General features: G+C 48.6%; 1 protein-coding gene across 5 annotated transcripts in view; it reads right to left on the reverse strand.

Moving 5' to 3' along the window:
• Positions 1–277: 277 nt before the first annotated feature.
• The window catches only part of SEC16B (SEC16 homolog B, endoplasmic reticulum export factor), a 40496-nt gene continuing 18606 nt past the window's right edge, over positions 278–22167 (reverse strand). For all 5 annotated transcript variants that reach the window (XM_055319448.1, XM_055319446.1, XM_055319447.1 and 2 more), the window contains 15 exons: positions 18409–18526; positions 17092–17203; positions 15187–15292; positions 13757–13879; positions 12821–12961; positions 10985–11098; positions 9899–9971; positions 7933–8217; positions 7043–7110; positions 4131–4283; positions 3852–3947; positions 3398–3506; positions 3183–3262; positions 1990–2088; positions 278–1346 (listed from right to left, as the gene is read on the reverse strand). In XM_055319448.1, the coding sequence (XP_055175423.1) occupies positions 1278–1346; positions 1990–2088; positions 3183–3262; positions 3398–3506; positions 3852–3947; positions 4131–4283; positions 7043–7110; positions 7933–8217; positions 9899–9971; positions 10985–11098; positions 12821–12961; positions 13757–13879; positions 15187–15292; positions 17092–17203; positions 18409–18526 (1746 nt within the window). In that variant the 3' untranslated portion in view covers positions 278–1277. The remainder of the gene's footprint in view (positions 1347–1989; positions 2089–3182; positions 3263–3397; positions 3507–3851; positions 3948–4130; positions 4284–7042; positions 7111–7932; positions 8218–9898; positions 9972–10984; positions 11099–12820; positions 12962–13756; positions 13880–15186; positions 15293–17091; positions 17204–18408; positions 18527–22167) is intronic.

The following is a 22167-nucleotide window of genomic DNA, read 5'->3' on the forward strand; positions in this document are numbered from 1 at the left end:
ACAGAAAATGCAGTATTTAGTTAATGGAGTGACTGATTTGCATCAGAGGCGCTTTTGTCCATATTTTCTAAATTGAAAAAATAACATTAGAGTAGACTTGGAAGTTAAGAGGATCAGTCCCCAGATTCTCCATTAACAAAGGGCTCTTTCCAGCTGCACGCACCTTATCACACAATGAAACCGTTATTAGAAGCACTTCAGGGAAGAGTGTGTTCAGTGTGCTCTCTCCCTCTGCAAAAATCAGCCAGAGACAAGCATTTGCTATAAAATCATCTGTTTTAATCGCTATCCACATCAGAACTGTAGTACATTAGAGTACAAAACCTGTATGTACAATTACAGATAGAAAAAAATGTTCTTTGTGAGGAGCAATTTGCAGCAAATCTGACAAACAGCAAGAGTCATCCCTATTTTGGGTTTGAAAAGAGAACTGGAAATCTCCAAGATGTCCCCCTCCTCCCTCTGGCTGCACCGACCCTCCAAACATCCATTTGCAAAAGCCTGAGGTAGGAAGGGTGGTATTAACACTATCAGGCACTCCTCCTCCTCTCTTAAGGAAGGGGTGAATTTTTAGGAAACATTTCCCATCATTTATTATACTGATGTTCCATCCATCTGCATCATTAGGTTCGGTAGTTACCATGACAATATGATGCCTACAGCAATCTAACTTGATAGCCAGATGCCAGAATGTGAAAAAATAGGACCAGCTAAGAAAGTGAGAGAAATATAATTAATCTGAAGCACATAAAAATGTGCACAAAACTAGGACCAAGAGGGAAACTGCTGAAATGTCACTGAGGAGGGAGTTCTGACGGGAAGCAATAATCAAGTTTCAGTATATAAACTTTGCTAACTAGAGCCGTGAATTGGTATAGAACTAAGATTGAGGAATGTGTCAACGTTAGTCATGAAAATTGCTCTGGGCACCTCCCCCAAATAATTGCCTGCCACAGAGCCCAGTGGGTTATCATTGATTCCAGCTGAGGGGTTCTTAGGCTTGACTTTCCTGAGGATCTGAGGCTGTCACCCTGAATACTCCCACCATGGCATTCTGCTCCCCTCCAGTCTGCTGTTCTACCCAGCTTTTCCATCCAGCCCATGTAGTACCAGCCATCATTCTGAAGCTAATGTTAAGAGACTGGACTGAGCTGTGTCCTGGAAGACCCTGTCCTAGTAGAGGCAATAGGCCAGCATGACTCTTTTGGGGGGCCCAATATGGCAGAGGGGCTGCAGATCAAGGAAGGAGACCAGCCTGGGATGGGTGACCATTCTCATCATGTCTGGGTTGGATAGCGGCGCTGAGCTAGGCGATTCGGTCGGTTCAGGCTGGTAGCCATGGAGAGCTGGAACAGAACAAATGTTGCATGAAATTTTAGCCCCAAGAAGGACTCCATCTAGGGCTGGCTGGTTGGACTGAGTTAGGGCATCCTGAGTCTAAAACACTCAAGCTGCATTTGGCTTCCTGTGGTGATATTCTAATTATTTACTTTCACCCAACACCTTCACCTCTTAAATATGGCAAAAGAAATTCAATTTTATGAAGAGGAGAGGCCAAATGAGTACATGAGAGCAGTCAGTCTGCCCCAAGTCACTGAAGAGCAGGAAGTTTAGCTTTTCTCAAAGTTTGCAATGATCCCCTCACCCCCAGGATGGAGTGATGGTATCTCCACACCATTGGTACCAACACTTATGTGTCTCTCAAAGACTCAAGACCTGTGAAAGGGCAAGAGTGGTATTAATAATAGTGACATTGAGCATTTTCTGTGTGTGAGGCCCTTCACACACATGCTCCCATTTAATCCTCACACCTACACTTTGAAGTAGCTACTGTCTACCCCACTTTCCAGATGTAGAAACTGAGTCTTACAGACGGTAAGTGATTGCTCGAGAGCCCACATACAGTAAGTGGCAAACTAGGATTGAAACCTTGGATCGCCTTCATCCAAAATTTGTGCTCCTAACCTCTCTCCTTCAGGGATCCCTTACCTGGGGCACCTGAGATGGGTTGTAGAGAGGAACGCTTCCTTTCAAAGGGGTTGGGGGAAGCAGAACACCAGGGTTGAAATAAAGCTCAGAGGAAACAGCCTGTGATGGAAAATAATAGAAAAACCCTATCAATCACCACTTCTGATTCCAGAACATCAAGGGCTTCCCTGAGCGTTAACTTTGGTCAAGGGATGCAGATGAAAAGGGTTTCCTGATAGACCTTGGGGAATTTAAGCAAACAAACATGATTCAAGTGGGCACCGCCAACCCCTGGGTCTGGGGTGGTGATGCAGAGGCAATGCAGAGGCAATGCCTAAAGCTCAGAAGAAGAAAAAGCCACAGTTATATTGGTGGCATCATAAAAAGTAATATCATATTCTCTGGAAGGCCTAAAATACTACAAGAGTGCTCTAACCCAACCATAAGAAAATAAAAATGTTTTCCTGGCAGTCGGCATGAAATCCATACCGTGTGGACAATTCATCAAGAACTTTTTACAGTCCTTGCCAAAGACACTGGTGAACTCTGGGACAGGGAAAGAAGCAATTCTCTAGACTTCACCTGGAGAAGTCATTATGGGCTACATTATGTCTCCTTGAAACTTCCTATGTTGAAATTGTAACCCCAGTATTCCCGAATGTATTTGGAGGTAGCGTCTTTAAGGAGGTGATTAAGGGGGCACCCAGCTGGCTCAATCAGTAGAGCATGTGACTCTTAATCTCGGGGTTGTAAATTCAAGCCCCACACTGGGTGTAAAGATTACTTTAAAATAAAACCTTGAAAAAAATTTTTTAAATAAAGAGGTTATTAAGGTAAAATGAGGTCACTAGGGCCCTCAGTCATTATGACAGGTGTCCTCATAAGAAGAGGAAATTTGGACACAGGCGCACACAGAGGGAAAACCATGTGAAAACCATGGCCATCTATAAGCCAAGGAAAGGGGCCTCAGGAGAAACTAACCCTGCCAACCCCTGCCTCAGACTTCCAGCCTCCAGGGCTGTGAGGAAATAACTTTGTTTAAGCTGTAGTCTGTGACATTTCGTCATGATGGCCCTGGCGGACTACTACAGAAGCTTTCTCCAGTTCCCCATGAGTCCCTCATAGGATGGCACCTCCAGCCCACAATGAATATTCAGTCCTGGCACACACAGGCATCTGGTTGGGCCCCAGGCTCCAGCCTGTGGGCTGCTCACCTCAGGCCCAGACAGGACTCCACTCCCAGTGCCCTCGGCTGCTCCCCCACTGGATGCTGATCCTCCGACTTCACCCTCGCCTAGAAAGCAATGAGTCAGACAGAGCCGTTTCCACTGCTCAGGGCGGAGGAGGCTCCACTTCCAGAAGGCACCCCCAATACCTGAGGAGGAGAGGGAGCCCAGAGACAGCCCAAAGGACATGAGGTTGGTGTTACCTGTGGCCCCAGACAAGGTGCTGGTGCCTGGCAGAGACTGGGGCGCTGGGAGAGAGGTCAGTGAGAGGCCGGGGCCAGCCTCAGGAGGAGAAGATACTCTGGAGGTCTCCTGCATAGTGGAGAAAGACAGGCAGTGTTAGGGGTACTGACTGTTACCAAATGCCAGCTGCCCCTATTCCCACAGTGCCCACAACTGCAGCCTCAACCTCTGACCTTGCTGCTGGGTACTCACCCCGAAACTCCACTTGCCACCCCAAAACTCTAGTGCCACTCTTCTACTCAATAGTCAACTACTGGCCTCCTAAAATTAATATTCTCCATCCTGATTTTTAAGACCCAGCCGGCCTTTGCCGATTGCCAGATGCCAGCTCAGGGCCTCAAAGGTTCTGAGGAAACTTCCTCCAAAGATCCCACAAGTGAGGAAGAGTCCTTGCCCTCACACCCTCATGCTAACCTCAGAGTTGGGACTGTCGGATGAGTCTTCTCCAGAGCTAGATGCGTTGTTGGTGGGCTTTGAGCGAAACCAGCTGAACCAGCCAAACCCTGAGCTCTGGAAGGGAAAGAAGGAGATTTAAGGCCTCCAGGTGTGCTTCTCCCACTGACTAGGAGACAGGCCCACTCCAGTATGATGGTGGAGAGTCAGAGGCCCAGCCAAAGCCCAGATTCCCAACCCTACCCACCCCACCACCATCATTTGGAAAGGGAACAGTGGCAACAGAACGAGACCCTCCACCTTTGTGTTCTCTTTCACATCTCCTAGTTTTCCTTTCTGTGTCGGGTTTTGGGAAGATTTTTTATCTGCCTCATCGGAAGACTCCTCCTCCTCCTCCTTGACTGAAGAAGTGGAACTCTCAGAAGTATTTCGTGATCTGGGAATCAGTGGCTCCTGGAGTTAAAGAAAATAAGAACTAACGTTTTTATGGCACTTGACAGGTTATGAAGGCAAGTCACATGTTCTCTGTCACCAGCCCCACTCAGTTAATCTGTGGGATGGCCTTACAGGATCACATTTTACTGATGAGGAAAGAGGGCTTAGCTCTGCGAAATAATGTGCTGAAGGCCTCAAGACAAGGCCAGAACCCAATCCCAGTCCTTGTGTCATCCCTAATCTGATGGGCTTTTAGGCCAGTGTTACCTCCCCGCGTTAGCATTCCAGAACTGTGCTGAGTCCTGGAGCAGAGGATGTGGAAGGCTCCTGGTGGAGAAGAGGTGGGATAGGAAACACCCCATAGGGATCCACACACCCAACCACCGACCCTAATTCATCCTAGAGCTCATTCCCAGAGAAATTGCTCACGATCAACTGCAAAATGCACCAGTGGGAAGCAAAATATGCCCATGGGCCTTTAGATTTGTGTGTGTGGTAAAATATATATAGCATAAAATTCACCAATTTAACCATCTTTAAGTGTATAATTCAGTGGCATTAGTACATTCACAATGTTATATAACCACCACTAATCTCCATTTCCAGAACATTTAATTGACCTCAACTGAAACTCTCTGCCCACTAAACACTAACTCTTCATTTTTCCTCCTCAGAAACCCCTAGAAATCTCTACTCTTTCTGACCATGAACTTGCCTCTTTTAGGTACCTCCTATATGCAGAATCACATGATATTTGTGTGATGTAAATGTTAGTGTATTTACATTTTATATTTAAAAAAAAAAAAAAAGCATAATCGGTACAACCTTTGGAAAATACTTTCCCCCAAAATTGAAAAAGCTTCAATTTTTGAGTCTAGCACTTAATATGTAGTAAATTCTATTCTAAGCACTTTATGTAGAGTGATTCATTTAATCCTTACAACAGTCCTGTGAGGTGGGTTATTATCATCCTATTTTACATATGAGAAAACTAAGACACAGACGGATTAAACAACCTGTCTGAGGCCACACAGCCAGTACATGGCAGAGCGAGGATCCAAACCTAAGCAGTCGGACTCTCCTTCTAGGAATTTTTCCTGGTTGCATAATTCAAGAAATAGACAAGGCTTGCGCGTCCATCACTAGAACGCCCACCACTGGATTTTATACACGAGGGGAAGGGAAGGGAATTCACAGAGAGAGGAGGAAAGAGAGAAAAGGAAGAGAGACACACTTGAAATGTTTAACCATGTGGGAAGGATGAACGAAACCTGGAGCTCCTCACTGTGGCCTAGGAAGCCCTGTGTGATCCGGCCTCTCTCTACAGCTCTGGCCTTGCTTCTCAGCCCACTCTCCCCACTTTCTACACACAATGGGTCCCTTGCTCTTTGCTCCCTGCACCAAGTCGGTCCCATTCAGGGCCTGTGCTGTTGCTATTCCCTACACCTCGCACGCTCATTCCCCTGGCTCTAGTCTGCCCTCATTCTGGCCTCTGATCAAGGCCTCCCAGGGGTACCTTCCCTGGCCACCCCATCTAAAGTAAAACCTTGCATGCACACAGTTGTTTATTTGCCATCAACTCCACTAAACAGAAGGGCATGAGAACAAGCTTGGTCTGGTTTTTGGGTGTCCCCAGGGATCATGCTGGGGACATTCGTTGTAGGAACTTGGGATTTGTGAATGAATGAATGGATGTATGGATGGATGATGGTGCTTTCACACAATGGATTTTATCTATCAATATTAAAAATCATTTGTGGGGGCACCTGGGTGACTGCTTTCAGTTAAGCATCTGCCTTTGGCTCAGGTCGTAATTCCAGGCTCCTGGGATTGAGCCTCACGTTGCGCTCCCTGCTCAGTAGGGAGCCTGCTTCTTCTCCCTCTGCCTCTGCTCTCTGCCCTCTGCTCGTGTGCTCGCTCGCTCTCACTCTCTCAAATAAAATAAAAAGAATTAATTTGAAAAATAAATGAAATAAAAATTAAAAATAACTAAAAATCATTTATGAATGATATGGAAAACCTCATTTAATAGTGTTAACAAAATGAAATAAAATTTTATATACACATTTAGAAACATGAGTGATATGTGATTATTTATGATGCTTTTTCTTTTTTTTAAGTTTTTTATAACAATAATGTACTACTTTTTCAGTCAGAAAAAAAAAGGAAAGCATGGAAGTTTTTGAGGTCCTGCAGCACCTACTACTTGAGACATGTATACAAAGTGGCCACTATTTATGTGATCAAAGGTATGCAATGCACCCTTCAAGCCAGGCAAAGCTCAAATACCCATTGTTGGCAGAAGGGTGCATCCATTGGGAAGCTAGCTAGCCTGATCTGTGAGACAGAGCCACATCCTCCACGGCCTTCTAGCCTGAGGAGAAAAGACACAGCTGCCATTGATCCTTCTTGAGAAAACAGTGAGGTAAAAATTACAATAAAGACATAAACATCCAGAGTCTCCCATGACAGGGCGGGGCATGGTGGTGCCTGGTGCCAGGCGAGGAGAGGATGTGAGAGGTCTCTAAGGCCCAAAGGAAACTCGGCCTTGCCGCCCCTCACCCCATGGACACTGGCTGGTAGGATTGAATATGAACAAAAACATGGCCCCCCTTCCCACCACCAAGATGTGGCATAGAAAGAAACGAGAAGAAACAAGGTACAGTGTGGAAGGGACAGCTAGAGCCAGGAGGAGGAAGGCTAAGAAGTCTGGGCCACTGGAGAAAGCCTGAAGCATCAGAGTAGGCATTGGCATCCACTGTGCTTTGTCCTCTCACCTGCGGTTTGGAAACGACCTTTTGACCATCAGGATGCTGGAAACTTCCTGGAGATACCATGTTCTCTACTATGACACAAAACACAAACAAACACAGTGATTGGAGCTTGTGCTTTTTCCTTCTACCCTGAGGAAGGAAGGGGACGCAGTCAGCTTTTCTAATCACAAAGTAGCTGGAGGTCCAAGCCCATGATCCCGAGTGGGTCACGTAAAAGCCAAGTCCACATGCACAACCCTCTCGATCCCAGCCACCCCAAGGCATGCTGGTCACCTGATCTCTACTTAGAACCAAGTCCATTCCTTCAGAATCCTGGAAACCAGGGCCACACAGGGATCCTCCTGACCTTCCCCTCCATTTGAGCCTCCTGTCCTGGACAGGACATTATCTTAGAAGGTCTAAGATCTAATCCTCCTGTTTGGTTGCCAGCACTCCCCTGGTATCACTCAGCCCTGCTCATCAGGGCCCTGACATCAAGCCCCTCTGTCTCCCATCACCTCATTTGGGGGCAGGACAGAAGAGTGGGTCTCTGCTAGCAACCCCTGACAGTGAGCTCTCAGGTGCAGTATGACAGCTTCATGTCCCTGTCATTCTCCTTCCTCTCTTCTAGGGACTCTGCATCTGAGAGGAGGGACAGTAACTATTGTTGGCCTTGTTATGCTTTCCCAGTGGAGAGGCAGACCACAAAGGAAGGGAACAATGTCCCTCCGGGGCATGCAAAGTACCAGCCCCAGGGCTGCTGAGTAGTAGGCCCTCCGTGGGGCCCGCACCCACCATTCAGGGCTTATCGGCTCTGACCCCACCTCTCTCTTCTCCTTCCTCCCCTCAAAGCGCGCCCCCCCACCCCACCCCACCCCCGCCCCCAGGTTTCCAGCCTTCCTGACAGCTCTTACCAGGGGGCGGGTGCATCTGCTGGGTTTCCTCCCAGGTTCCTCCTCCAGGAGTTACTACCTCTGCCAGGCTACCACTGGTCCTGGCAACCGAGTAAAGAGGCACTGGGACACCCATCTGCCCCACACTTCCCCCTGCTGGGTGGGAGCCGGGCTGGTAGAGAAAGGGCTGCTGTGGGCTGGGCTGGGTTGGGCCCATCTGCTCCAGTGTTGGCCACAAGGCTGAGCGGTCCCCAAGGGCTTCTGAGTCGCTTGGATGTCCCGAAAGATCATGGTAGAAAGTGCTTTCTGAGGACATAGAGCAAAAGGAGGAACTGAGACCTGCAATGTGGCATCGGAATGGACCCATCACACCAGGACCATTCCTGCCCATGCCCCCTTTGGAAAGAAGTCACAGAGATAGCCCGCTTGATGTGGCTGCCATGAGTGTGATGTAACATCTCTCACTGCTTATGACTTAGAGTTTACAAAATGATTTCCCTCACTACCATGTATGATCTCCAAGCCTTAAACAAGCATATTGGGAGAAGAGATAGTATCACCTCATTTAACACCACACTCTTGCTTTTGGATAAGCTTTCTCCTTTAAAGGATTTCCTGGGACGCCTGGGTGGCTCAGTGGTTGAGCATCTGCTTTTGGCTCAGGTCATGACCCCAGGGTTCTGGTCATCAGGCTCCTTGCAGGCAGCCTGCTTCTCCCTCCTCCTATGTCTCTGCCTCTCTCTCTCTCTCTTTCATGAATAAAAAAATATTTTTAAAAAAGGATTTCCTAACGGATTTGGGTGTCTGAAACATAGAGAGTTTCCAGTGAAAACCTGAATCAGACCACAGACATGATGGGCTTGCTTTTAAAGAGTCGGAGCATCGGCCCTGGAAGCAAGCATGGCTGCATTCCTCCATGTGGCCGATGAGATGGACCGTGGTCTAGACACGGGCCGTGATCGGCCCAAGGTCATGGGGCTGGGGTGCTGCTGACCCACATGCTCAACTGGGTGACAAGAGACATAGCTGCTTCCTAGGAGAAACATCATTCAAAAACTCCCAGCCTGGTTCCCTTCCAGTCCTGACCTTCACAGGTTCCATGACAGAGCAGCAAAGCTGAGAAACAGAAACCAAGGCCTGCCTTCTTTGCCCTCCCCTTGCTCACCAGTGAAGGAAGTGCTAAAGGGTGGGAAAGGGCTAGAAGTAAAGAGATGAAGCCCTGTCCTGACCCCACCAGAGGAGGGGGGTAGCTGGGCACAGAACCATCTGGGGGTAATACTTTCTCCCCAACCCAATGCCCAGAGGGAGCCTGAAGGGAAAGGAGGGATGTGTTGAAAACATCGTGAAATGGGGGAATCCCTGGGTGGCTCAGCGGTTTAGCGCCTGCCTTCAGTCCAGGGTGTGATCCTGGTGACCTGGGATCGGGTCCCGCATCAGGCTCCCTGCATAGAGCCTGCTTCTCCCTCTGCCTGTGTCTCTGCCTCTCTCTCTCTCTGCGTCTCTCATGAATAAATAAATAAAATCTTTAAAAAAAAGAAAAAAGAAAAGAAAACATCGTGAAATGTACGGTGCCTGTGTGTAGCAACTGAATGCTCAAAACTCAAAAAGGATAGCTCAAAATCAATCTTCCGATGTCCCCAACACCTACATGAAGTATGAACAATCCACCATCTGTGGCCTCAAGAAATACATTCAGCTGGGAAGAAGCTACTAGGGCTGGCGAAACCGTGAGATCACAACATGCTACAATGAGTCTGAAAGCCTGAATGTGAGGCAGAAACTCCCATAATGAGGGAACTTCGAAGGGTCAGGATGCCTGATGTGGGCCAGAGCTGTAGGGAGAGAAGGTGCCTGGACCAACCGATCAGATTTATATGGGCAAGGCCGTGCTCCAGGGAGGGCAAGGCGGGTGTTTTCTCATTTCTGTGTCTCGTATATCAGGTCCTGAGGGTCAGCCATTCACACGTCAGGTCATCGGCACAGGTACCTGCTGTTTCTCTGGCTCCCGAAGTGTCTGAGTGAGCAGAATGAGGATCCGCAGCATCTCCTATTACCTTGTGCTATTCAAAATAAAGTAAAATCTCTTTAAGCCACACAAAGAAAAGCAAGAACAGGGAACAATGGTTTAAAAATTAAGCCCAAGGAGCACCTTGGTGGCTCAGTTGGTTAAGTGTTTGCCTTTGGCTCGGGTCATGATCCCAGAATCCTGGGATCGAACCCTGCATTGAGCTCCCTGCTCAGTGGGGAGTCTGCTTCTCCCTCTCCCCCTGCCTATGTGTGCTCTCCCTCTCTCTCTCTCATAAATAAGTAAAAATCTTCAAAAAAAAGAAACTTCAGAGGGAGTGGTGAGGTAGGGGAGCCTCACCTGAATGCCAAGGGCTCTTAGGTGAGGCACAAGAGCAGGAGCCAGGCCTCAGCCCTGCTCAGAGCTGGCAGGGACCAGGAAACCAACGCCATCCATAGTCTCCCCAAGAAAGGGAAAGTGGAAGGGATCAAACTGTGGGGCCCAGGGTCCCATGTGCATGGGGCATGGTGGGAGTAAGGCCACCGGTGCCTTGGAAACCCCACCCTGTCCTGTCTTTAGAGACGGTGGCAGAAAGAGAATGGAGGTAGCCCTGTTCCAATTATGTTACAATTACTGCCAGCAGCTTTTGCACTTGTCAGAACAAAAACGAAAGGCCTGGAAATCTTTTAAGCAATTGCCCTACATTACATGAAAGTGACACAGGTCCACTGTGATCCATTGTTCCTAACAGAGAGATGAAAGCTTTAATGGTCATAAAATGCATCTTCTAGGACCACAGAGAAGGGTGGCAAGGGAGATCGGCAAGTGGGCCCCAGGGCCTCACAGGCAGACACAGGAAACCATTTCCACCAGGGTCAGGGGAGCAGTGGCTGGGAGGCTGAGTGCCATCCCTTCCCAGGTCAACCTGTGCCTCGTGGGTGCAGGGGGACTTCACGGCCCACCACAGGGTTGGGGATTTGCCAAGGTCAGTGCCTGGCTACCGGGTCCTAGGGGAAGCAAAGAGAGAAACAAAGGTCTCAGCCCCTGGCCCGGATCCAGCCCACTCACCGCTAGCTCCTTGCACCGCCTGCGCAGCTTCACCAGCCAGTCTGGCTCCAGGTCCCTGTCTCCACGGCGTCTCTCTACAACCAAGGGGTCTGACAGCTTCAGTTTCTCTGCTAGCTGTGCCAGGTTTCCAGCCGGGTCAGGGGCGAAGGTAAGAAAGGAGACAAGGAGAAAGAGACATGGGGAAAGAGGCAATAAGGGAATAAGAGAAGGACAGTGTTAACTCCTTTGCAAATTAGATTACAAAGGATAATTAATTGACGGGTAGCCAATTCAGCAGTTACCTTCCCAAAATTGCAACATAAATAAGCAATTAATCCATCTTGGTGTTAGATGGTCAATAAGATATATAAGAAGAAACTGTCGTTACCCAGCTTTACGTCCCTGCAACTGTCTGCTCTAACAGTGCTTCCCGAACTTTGGTGCTCCCAGGAACCGCCTGGGCTATTGTTAAAATGCTAATTCTGATCCCAGAATTCTGAGTAGGGCCAAAGAGTCTGCATTTCTTTCTTTCTTTCTTTTTTTTTTTTTTTTTTTTTTTTGCATTTCATTTTTATTTTGTTTTGTTTTGTTTTTTTATTGGAGTTCAATTTGCCAACATATAGCATAACACCCAGTGCTCATCCCATCAAGTGCCACCCAGTCACCCAGTCACCCCCAACCCCCGCCCACCTCCCTTTCCACCACCCCTTGTTCGTTTCCCAGAGTTAGGAGTCTCTCATGTTCTGTCTCCCTCTCTGATTTTTCCCACTCATTTTCTCTCCTTTCCCCTTTTTTCCCTTTCACTGTTTTTTATATTCCCCAAATGAATGAGACCATATAATGTTTGTCCTTCTCCAACTGACTTACTTCACTCAGCATAATACCCTCCAGTTCCATCCACATCGAAGCAAAGGGTGGGTATTTGTCGTTTCTAATGGCTGAGTGATATTCCATTGTCTACATAAACCACATCTTCTTTATCCATTCATCTTTCGATGGGCACCGAGGATCCTTCCACAGTTTGGCTATTGTGGACATTGCTGCTATGCAGTGTGTCCCAGCATTTCACTGCATCTGTATCTTTGGGGTAAGTCTGCATTTCAAACCAGCTTCCAAGGGATGGTCGAGGGACTACTTTGTCTTGCAAGATTCTACTCCATCATTAAGTCCCAAAATTCCCAGGCCCCCTATTCTGGGTCCCTGAGCTCGCTGCAACCGCCGGCCTGCGGGCGGACACTCCAGGGCCAGGGGGCCCAGCACTACACATTGGTTGGCTACAGAATCCAACAGTCATCTAAAGCAAAGCAAAAATTGACAGTAGGCTGCTGTTTTACTCTCCAGCTAATGGATTTTTCTTTAGTTAATTGGAACAACTATTTGCCTGATTGTTTTCTTCCCCAGGAACTAAAAGTTGATTTGTTTTTGTTTTCTTTTTAAAACGTATCCCACATGTGATAAAATATTCCATGCATTTAAAAGCATTTTAATAAGGATCATTTCCTGTTTTAATCACTAAACTATATTTTCTAAGTCCAGAGTTTATAATTAGAGCGGTTCTCCATAACGTGCAGTTTTACTGTCCCAGAAAAGCAGTTGCAAGAACAAGTCTCTGGCAGAGCACACGCCTGGTTTCCAGGCTCCCGATCCCACCACCCTCCGCCCATTGCCTGCTTCTTTGTGTGGTGTCAGGACTCTGCTTATCACACCTGGGCATGCATATGTGGTCAAAGACAGCCATGGGCTCCAATTTTCTAGCATGTTCAAAAGAGATGGGATGCAGAGTCTAAGCTGCTTTACAATAGCTTTCTCTGAACACCGAAGATAAAACACCTGCAGAGAACCCTTTGAGAAACTCACCTTGATGAGTTCCACTAATAGCACAGGGTGATCGCTCTCTTCCTGGCTAAGGAGGGCCGTGCCAATGGCTTCGCAGTAATGCAAGGCCTGGGACACGAGGCCATAATCTGCCAGACGGGAAGCATAAAGGAGCTTATACACCTGTGAAGAGGAACAGGGCCAGTGACTCGTCCACCCAGGCCGGGACAGAAGGAGAGAAATGTAGATAAGACTTCCTGGAAGTCAGCTGACTGCCGGCTTCCGCTAACTCTGCCATCCAAATATCAAGGAGGGCCTCGTGCCATCCTATCTGGGGCATTCTATCTGGCTATGGGCACAATTTCAAATCCAGCCTGCAGGTCCTGCATTGTTGAGAAAGGGATGAGTCACATCAGCGCAGTCTCCGTAGGAGACCCGGTCGCCATGGAAATGCGCAGACAACTTACTTCTTCCCAGGAAGCCCACCCATCTGGAAACCCTGGTGGGTGCGGACCCTAGGACCAGGCACCAGCGGGGGGGACATATTCAAGAAGAAAGGACTCAGGCGCAGGGCCGGCAAGTATTCGCAGAAGCGTGCGTGGCAGAGCAAGACGGAGCATGAGGCTCTGGGAATCAGACAGGTCCAAGGTCAAATCCCAGCTCCACGCTGGTGTGCCACATTGGCCTGGTCACCCCACCTGCCCATGCCTCAATTTCCTCACTATAATATGGGGCTAATAATACGATTTACCCCTGGGTTGTTGTAAAGATTAAATTAGATAAACCACATAAAGGTCTTAGAACAAATGGTACGCAAGAGATGTGAGCCAATACCATGGAATTCCTCTGAGCTGCCGTTCGTTTGCACAATGGGGGTAATGGTGCCCACCTCACGGGATGAGAAACAATCCCCTAAAAACACAAGAGCACAATGCCTGCACCTAAAGCACACTTACTAAAACTCGCTAATCTCCTTACCCTCAGCCCAGAGGTGACTGAAAGGTGGGATGACCAAAGAGATGAGGGAGAGATGAGAAGACTATTCTGGAAGGAGCTGCTCTGGCACGGCTTTGCCGGGGAAGGACAGTCTTCGGTAAGACACTGGAAGAAGATACTAATGGGGTCACTTCCCTTATCATAACTAATTCAGTCATTTTCAAGGTTTGGTTTTGTGCCTTGTGTTGTGGGGTGTGAGTGTGTGTGACTGTATATGTTGTGGGGTGTGAGTGTGTATGTGGGGTGTAGGGTGTGAGTGAGTGTATGTGTTGTGGGCTATGTGTGTTGTGGGGTGTGAGTGTGTGTGACTGTGTTGTGAGATGTGAGTGTGTATATGGGATGTGAGTGTGTATGTTGTGAGGTGTGAATGTGTATGTAATGGGGTGAGTGTGTGTGTTATGGGGTGTGAGTGTGTGACTATGTGTTGTGGGGTGTAAGTGTGTGTGACTATAAGTGTTGTGAAGTGTGAGTGTGTATGTGGTGTGTGGGGTGTGAGTGAGTGTATGTGTTGTGGGCTGTACGTGTGTGTTGTGGGGTATGAGTGTGTATGTGGGGTGTAGGGTGTGAGTGAGTGTATGTGTTGTGGGCTGTGTGTGTTGTGGGGTATGAGTGTGTATGTGGGGTGTAGGGTGTGAGTGAGTGTATGTGTTGTGAGGTGTGTGTGTGTGTGTTGTGGGGTGTGAGTGTGTGTGACTGTGTTGTGAGGTGTGAGTGTGTATGTGGTGTGTGGGGTGTGAGTGTGTGTGTGTGTTGTGGGTATGTGTGTGTGTTGGGGGGTGTGAGTGCGACTATGTGTTGTGGGGTGTGTGTGTGTGTTGTGGGGTGTGAGTGTGTGTGACTATAAGTGTGAGGTGTGAGTGTGTATGTGGGGTGTGGGGTGTGAGTGTGTGTGTTGTGGGGTGTGATTATGTATGTGAGTGTATGTGTTGTGGGTGTGTGTGTGTGTTGTGGGGTGTGAGGGTGTGTGACTGCGTGCTGTGTGGTGTGAGCGTGTGTGTTGCCGCGCACTCCGGAGCAGGCCCTGGAGAAGCCCGAGGGCCGCCCCCGAGGACGAGGACGCAGAGCAGAGACTGGGGCCCCGCGCGCCCCCTGCCGGCCGAAAGCCCTGCGGGGCGGGAAGCAGGGCGAGGGCCGGGGCGTCTCGGGGAGCCCCCGCGGTGCCGAGGGGAGGCAGCAGCGAGCAGGCGCCCGCCCGGCCCGGGGCAAGGGGAGCAGAGCGGGGCCCCAGGGCGCGCGCTTTCCGGGCCTCCAGCAGGGCGGCCGCCTACAGGCAGCCCTCCAGGCTCTAGCACGCCCCGCACCCTGCGCCTGAGCTGCGGGGGCTCCGAGCGCAGGGGACCCGGCCCCGCCCTCCGTGCCAAGGAGCACAGCTGGAAACGCGGCGGCTGCGGGCCTCCCCTGGGTTCCGTTACCTGGAAAGAAGGGATGAAGGATTGGGGGCGGCCCAGCATCTGACAGTACTCGAAGATTTCCGTCCTCTGGATAGCCTCGGTGGTTGCAAATTTCAAAAACTCTTGACTACAACCAGGGAATAATAATAAAAGAAATTGAGGAGGGGGGCGGGGACATCCTGGCGGCGACTCCAGCTGCCCCATCCACGGTGGGGCTTCTGCCCTGGGCTGGTCCGGGGGCCGCCGCCTGGAGAGACACTCGGGCCTCCTCCGGAGTGAATGCTTTGCCTCCTCTCGCTCCACCTCCTTGAGGCTGGGGATGGGACGGACGGTGTCCTGCACCACCCGGGCTGGGGAGCAGGGATGGCAGGAAGGCGGGTTCCTCCACCTTCTTGCGGGAGGGTCCCCTAAGGCAAGCTGCTCCCCCTCCCACCTCGGCGGGGCACTGGGTGCTCCTCTTAAAGATGCTGAGAGCTAACCTAGTGCCCTGAAGGCCTAGACCGCGCACCTGCACGAGGCCACACCTGGCCTGAACAAAAGAGAAGAGGGAGTGATGCGGCACCCCAAGAGCCCCGATAAAGGAAGGCGTGGCCGGGCATGGGGCCAAAAATCAAATGACAGTCCCTGTGCTGGCTGTCCATTCAGCCAAGGAGGAAGCGGGCTGAGCAACTGTGATCCAAGGGGCTGCCAGACCCCTCCACATGCCCCAATAAAAAGCTCCGTCTTTGAAATCAGGGTCACCCCTGGCTACCTCCAGAAATGCCCTTGGTCGATACAAGTATAAGAGGGAGACGGATTAACCCATACACATTTACTGCCGCATTTGGCACAGATGGGATGTGACAAGCCAACTATATGCCATCAAAGGCCTCGATCGGAGAGAGCTGGCGGTAAGACTGTACGTTCCCCAGAGGTAGGCAGCTTGGCACAACAGTTAACAGGCTTCGGTGGGTGGGCGATGGGGTAACTGGGTGAAGGGTACTGGCTGTTATATGCAACTGATGAATCACTGAAATCTGCCTCTGAGACTGATGATGTACTGTATGTTGGCTAGTGGAATTTAAACTAAAAATAAACGAATGAATGAATGAATGAATGTAAGGGCTTCTCAGCCTGACGGTCTGGGTTCCAAGTCCAGTGTGACCTCACGCTAGCTGTGCTATCTTAGGTAAATTATTTAACCTCTCTGTGTCTTGGTTTCCCTCCTATACAAAGAGAAGATTTAAAACATACCTTATTGATAGGGTAACTTTGTATTGATTAAAGGAAATCGTGCAAATAAAATGACTGGCACCATGTAAGAGAGCCTAGGAAATCTTAACTATGACCAGGGTGTGGAGAAGAGAGATCCAAAACATGGAGGACTGCTAGGAAGCAAGCTGGTCTTTTTGTCCATATTATTTACTGCCTATGGGATTATTAAGATCCTTCTGCGTGAAAAGCCTAATGTGATGGCCAGCAAAGAATAAGTAACAGGTGGGACTTGGAGTAGCTTGTGCACTAAGCCAGTGTAGGGGTGTAAGGAGTAAACATAAACTTCTTCCAATTTCCTTGTTCTGCCCGGGCCGACTCTGAGACAGGCCCAGGGCTGCGTAACACAGAGGCAAGCCGCCCTGACTGCTCAGACAAGTCAGAAGAGGTGACCTCTGGTCATGGAGCCAGGGTGCCACCCAGTGGTCAGAGGGGCACAATACACCCCAAAGGCACAGGAGCACAGTTCTGGGGAGCAGGACTGGGCCCCCTGCTGGTGTGATGCAGCACCCACTGGACACCTCCCTGCCCAGACCCCTGCAGAAAAGACCCAGAAGAGGGGAGAAGCTTTAGCTGAAATTCACACAGGAAAATGGAAAACGTGAAACCCAGCAAGGGCTAAACCAGTCCCCTGGAAAACATGCTTCCCACTCCCATCCCCAGAAGACCACGTACCTGTGACTGCTGCCAAGCAAGGCCAGATGGTCAGTCTTCACGGTGTAGTGACCGAAGGGCACGTGAGCCACGAGGTAGCAGAAGTGAGCTGCCTCCACCAGTCCCTTCCCAGCTGCAGGAGGAGGAGAGCCAGCCCCAGTCATGGAGCATGCCGTGTGGGGACCCTCTCTGGGCAGGATGAGAGAGAGATGGCACGGCAGGCTGGGGGTAGGGGGTGCCCAGGGGAAAGTCCTCATGGGAGTCAAGGAGTGGAGGGCTCAGGAGTCAGAGGCCGTAAACCACAACCCCCCTCCCACCCACATTCTTGGCTTCAGACATTCCATTTCGGTTCTCTTTGGCCAGAATAGGTCACTAATTCCTGTTCCCCTCATGTATTTGTGATGAGGAATTTACTAAACATGTTAGTCCCTTCCTGGGAGTGAAAAGGAACAGGTGCATACACCTGAGCAAAGAAGTGGGCCGTGGGGGAGTAGCAGTTTTTAAATTCAGCTTCTTGGGGCACTAATGCTTCTCCTGCAGAAATCAAACATAGGAAACTTTTCCCAGAGCTCACAAAAATCATGATAATTACCCACTGGTTCCCATTTCCAGAATGTTCTCCCATACATTTCCCATGACCTCAAAATTGAATTAAGTACTGGTTACGTTACCCAGCATAGTGCCTGGCACCTAAGAAGGACTAAACAAAACCTACCCCCCTTTCCAATGGTGTCAAGCATCCTGTCAGCCGACTTGGCCCACAAGCCTACGTACTGCTACTTCAGGTTTAACAGAGCAATATGTCGCAAAGTTTATAAAGACTGTCATGATTTCTGGATGTTCTTCCCCTGGACCAAATTTGAGAACCGCTGATCTGGAACATCCAATAGCCCCTAAGTGTTTATAAAGCCACGTTCACTGAGAGAGAACACAAACCACACAATTCCCCCGGGTAGTTCGGGCAAAAATAGGGTTTCCTATCTGTCTGTGCTGGGTCACTGTGCAACCAGCCATAATAGGCGGCGAGGTTCCCCGTGTGTTAACTCCATCTTCAGGGCGATCTGACCAGGGATAGAAAGCCAGCTGCTGAGAGTTGCTTCCTACGGCAGCACAACCTGAATCTCGAATCTCAGGGGTCTGGCCTGCATTGGCCTGCAGCAAAAATGTTGGGAAATGGAGAGGCAAGAAAGATGCTCCTTTCCCTGGAGTTCCCCAAACACGGAGGGCACAGACCCAGGCAGGCCCTGCATAGCGCCTTAAAGCTTCGGGATAGATGTTTAAAGCTGGCCTGGAGATGCCCGAGAGGAGACGAGGGCGGCTGGGCTGGCTTCTGCTTACCCAGGGTGTCCCCCATGGTGATAATCGCACGCTGGTGCAGCTCTGCGTCCCCACCCTGATTGGACAGAATCACAGCCAGGTGAGGCCTCCAGTCTCCCCACTGCTTGTCTCCACAGCACTGAAAGACAACAGGCAAAATGGGAGACAAATGATCACGATAGCACTGGCCAGGATGTAGGTGAAGAAAAGTGGTTGGTCTCCCAGATTGGAGTTCTGGGGATGTGCCCGTGCACTGCCCGCAGTGCTGCCCTTCATTGATTTCAAGATCTCCTTTTAAAGGGTCAGACTCCTGACAGGATGGGTAGGGACACAGACACGTGCTCATAGGGACATCCACAGGAATATCGGGAAACAGGTAAATAAAATGACACTGTTGATCACTTCCTGATTTTCACATTTCTTCCTGGTTGCCCCACCCCGTCCCAACAGCGAGGGACAAAACCCAGAAAAACACAACAAACCCTGATGTTTCGGTGGGAGAAGGGAGACAAGACATCCTTGACTCCTAGGAAGAATCCACATTAGCCCGTTAGGAGTCAGGGGAGCCCTAAGCCCCTTAATAACTTTCCAAATGGCTTGTGTTTTCTGGTTTTACAAAGGCCTTTCACACACATCACCTTAGTTAACTTTCACAACAACCCTAGAAGTCGAGTTCCAATTGCCACCTGAAGAATGAGACAGGCCAGGTGGCCCAGCCCAGCACCCAGACCCCATTCATCTTGTTCCCGGCTGAGGACTATGCCTCCTCCCTCTGGTGACAATGCAGCGGCAGCAGAGCTCCACAAGGGGGCAGTAGGGTGCATACCGAGCCAAAAATACTCCACACAAAGGGTGGGGCTTGGGCCTCCCGGGCCTCCCTTCTCTTGAATATAGGGGGATTTCAGGACAGAAAATATCAATAAAAAAACAATATAACATCACAGAAACAAACAGGCCCTGGATGCAACTGGAGTCCTGCCTCTCTTTAATTTTAAGATTTATTATTTATTTGAGAGAAAGAGAGCAGGTGTGCGCAGGGGTGAGGCATTGTGGGTGGGGGGCAGAGGGAGAAGGAGAATCTCAAGCAGACTCCCTGCTGAACGCAGAGCCCCAAGTGGGGCTGGATCTCATGACCCCAAGAGCATGACCTGAGCCGAAATCAAGAATGGGCAACTCAACTGACTGAGCCACCCAGGCACCCCTTGGAGTCCTGCTTCTCACTAGCTGTGTGACCTTGAGCAAGTTTCTCAAACATTTTTTCCTCATGTCTTAAGTAGAGATCATCATTTCAACCTAACAGGGTTAGTACTGACAATAAAATAAGATAGCTAGGTAAAAGCACATAGCATAGTGCTTCGCACTTAGTTTGCTCTTTATAAATGACACATAGGTGCAAATACACACACACACACACACACACACACACACACACACACACACACAGATGAAAACCCAGCCAAAGGAAAGAGGTGATTTGCAGACCAGCCAGTCCATCTTCCAGTTTGTTACATAGAATGGGTAGAGCAAGAGATTGACAGTAATCACTAAGTTTTGGAAGTCAGAACAATTCATAACTATTTGGTCTTTGTAATTATCCCAAGGAACAAAAGATGCTTTAACCAACTCCACTTAGTGGTTACTCTTTGTTTATCTGGGTGATGCAACATGAATGAGGGGGATGATGATAGTCAATCGCAAGAAGAGCAGTTCTCACTCACTGCACTCTGACCACGAACCATACCTGGTGCTAAATTAAATGTTTCTCCTGTGAACAATCACATGCATTGGGTACTATTATCATCCCCATGTAAGCAGGCCCTTTCTTGCTGGAGCGAAAAGAATGAGCAAAAGAAAAATCCTTGCTGAAAAGAACAAACACTTAGAAGTCATTCTTCTGTCTCTTCCCCCAGGTGATCTGAAAAAACTCACTGTAAAACAGATCTATGGAGAGAAAAAGTGTTCGAGAGACAGCAAATACCTAACTAACTTCAGTGGGTCAAGCATGGTGGTTGATATGTGTTCAGATAGTCTCCCTCCTGTAATTTTCACAATAACTCTATTGGTGAGGCATCAAAATGCCCACAAAGAGGAAAACCTGACATTCTGAGATAGGAAAACCTGACATTCTGAGATTAAGAAGGCCAAGTCCACAGAGCAGTAAGGAGCAGACTCTGGTTTAACCCGTGATAGAAGCTCACATCTGTGTTTTCTGGTTGCCATGCTTTTCCCACTCATTCCAAGTAACTAAAGACTGGCCTTTTACTGGATGCCACGATGTGAGGAAACTCAAACACTAAGATCAAATACTTAGTGTTTGCACTAAGATGTGCATTGGCATATCACCTCTGACTTCTCAGTTTTCTCACCTAAAAGCAGGGAGCATTTAGCTAACTCTACCATCGCAGGGAGACCCAATGGACCATAAATTGATTACATCATTTCCTGCTTCATGACATGATGCAATTTCATAACTGTGCACAGCCATTCAGCTGAATTGTGAGCACTCTTTGTTCCCATATAGCCAGTGGGCTTGACGATGGGGCATGAAACTCATCATTTCTCTTTTCTTTTCTAAGAATTGTCCCCAAGCAAGAAGAACAAAAAAAGCAAAAATGTGGAGTCCATTTTCATTAAAACTAGGTGTCAGCAAAAACTCAACCTCGAAATATAAGAAAAAGCTGCCAAAAGTAGTAGAGATTGAAAAGAGGTGAGTTCAGGAGGAAGCAGAGAGAGAACTCCAGAAGGAGAAGATCCCACAGTCATCTCCGCTGGCCTGGGAAGACTCAAAGCCTACACAGATACCCATTAAACACTCTTTATCATGCAGAAAATGCCAGGTAGCCTGCAGCATGGCCCTGGCCCCTCCCCATCACAAACCTACCACAAACAGCTGGCCCAGGGAAGACTTGACTCCTGTCAAGTAATATGCACAAAATCTGTACAAATTCACTATACAGATAAAAGAAGGGCAGTAACATGAAAAAATAAATGGAAGGTAGAAAGAATACTCACTGGAAAACTGTTACCACAAAACGAATAAAGAAGTATCACCAAACATTTCATCATGAATTTAAGTAAAATAATGAAATAATTTCTTATGAAGCAAGGACCTAAAGCTGAGTTATAAGAGCCCAAGAAAGAGACTGTGGACAACAGGAAGAGGTAAATGTGACCTTCAGAACTCAGGGAAGAAGTGGAAGAAAAGTCAAAGAAATCAAGATGAAAATGGCAACAGCACAAAAATGAAGAGACATTGATGACAAAACAGTAAGCGATACACAGGATGGAAATAAGAAAAGAAGGACAAGAAGAAAGAGAGGGAGGGAAGGAGGAAGGAAAGAAAACAAAAAAGTGTTTTTAATTAAAGAGAAAAAGACATATAATCTGCATTTGTATGTGTACATATTCATAGATATATGAAAGTGTACATACATGGAATTCCTGAAAGAAAACCAGAACATGGAACAAAACAAATATTGAAGATAGATATAATTCAAGAAAACTTTCCTGAACTGCACAATATGAATGTAGATATTAAAAGAGCATGCTTTGTGCCAAGAAAAATGACTGTCCCAGACAGTCAACACTAAGAGACATCCCAGTAAAGTTATTGACTTCAAGGATAAAGAAGGATTCTTTGGGGCAAAAAGATCAAGTCTGTTTTCATAGGAAAACCATCAAACTGGTCTGAGACTTCTGAGTTCTATCCAACTCTAGACAACATGTAAAATCAAATATGTCCAGCTTTGCCTGCTCAGTGCACAGTGGTGGGAAAGAAGG

The sequence above is a fragment of the Nyctereutes procyonoides genome, unplaced genomic scaffold (assembly GCF_905146905.1).
Source record: "Nyctereutes procyonoides isolate TBG_1078 unplaced genomic scaffold, NYPRO_anot_genome, whole genome shotgun sequence".
NCBI lineage: Eukaryota > Metazoa > Chordata > Mammalia > Carnivora > Canidae > Nyctereutes > Nyctereutes procyonoides.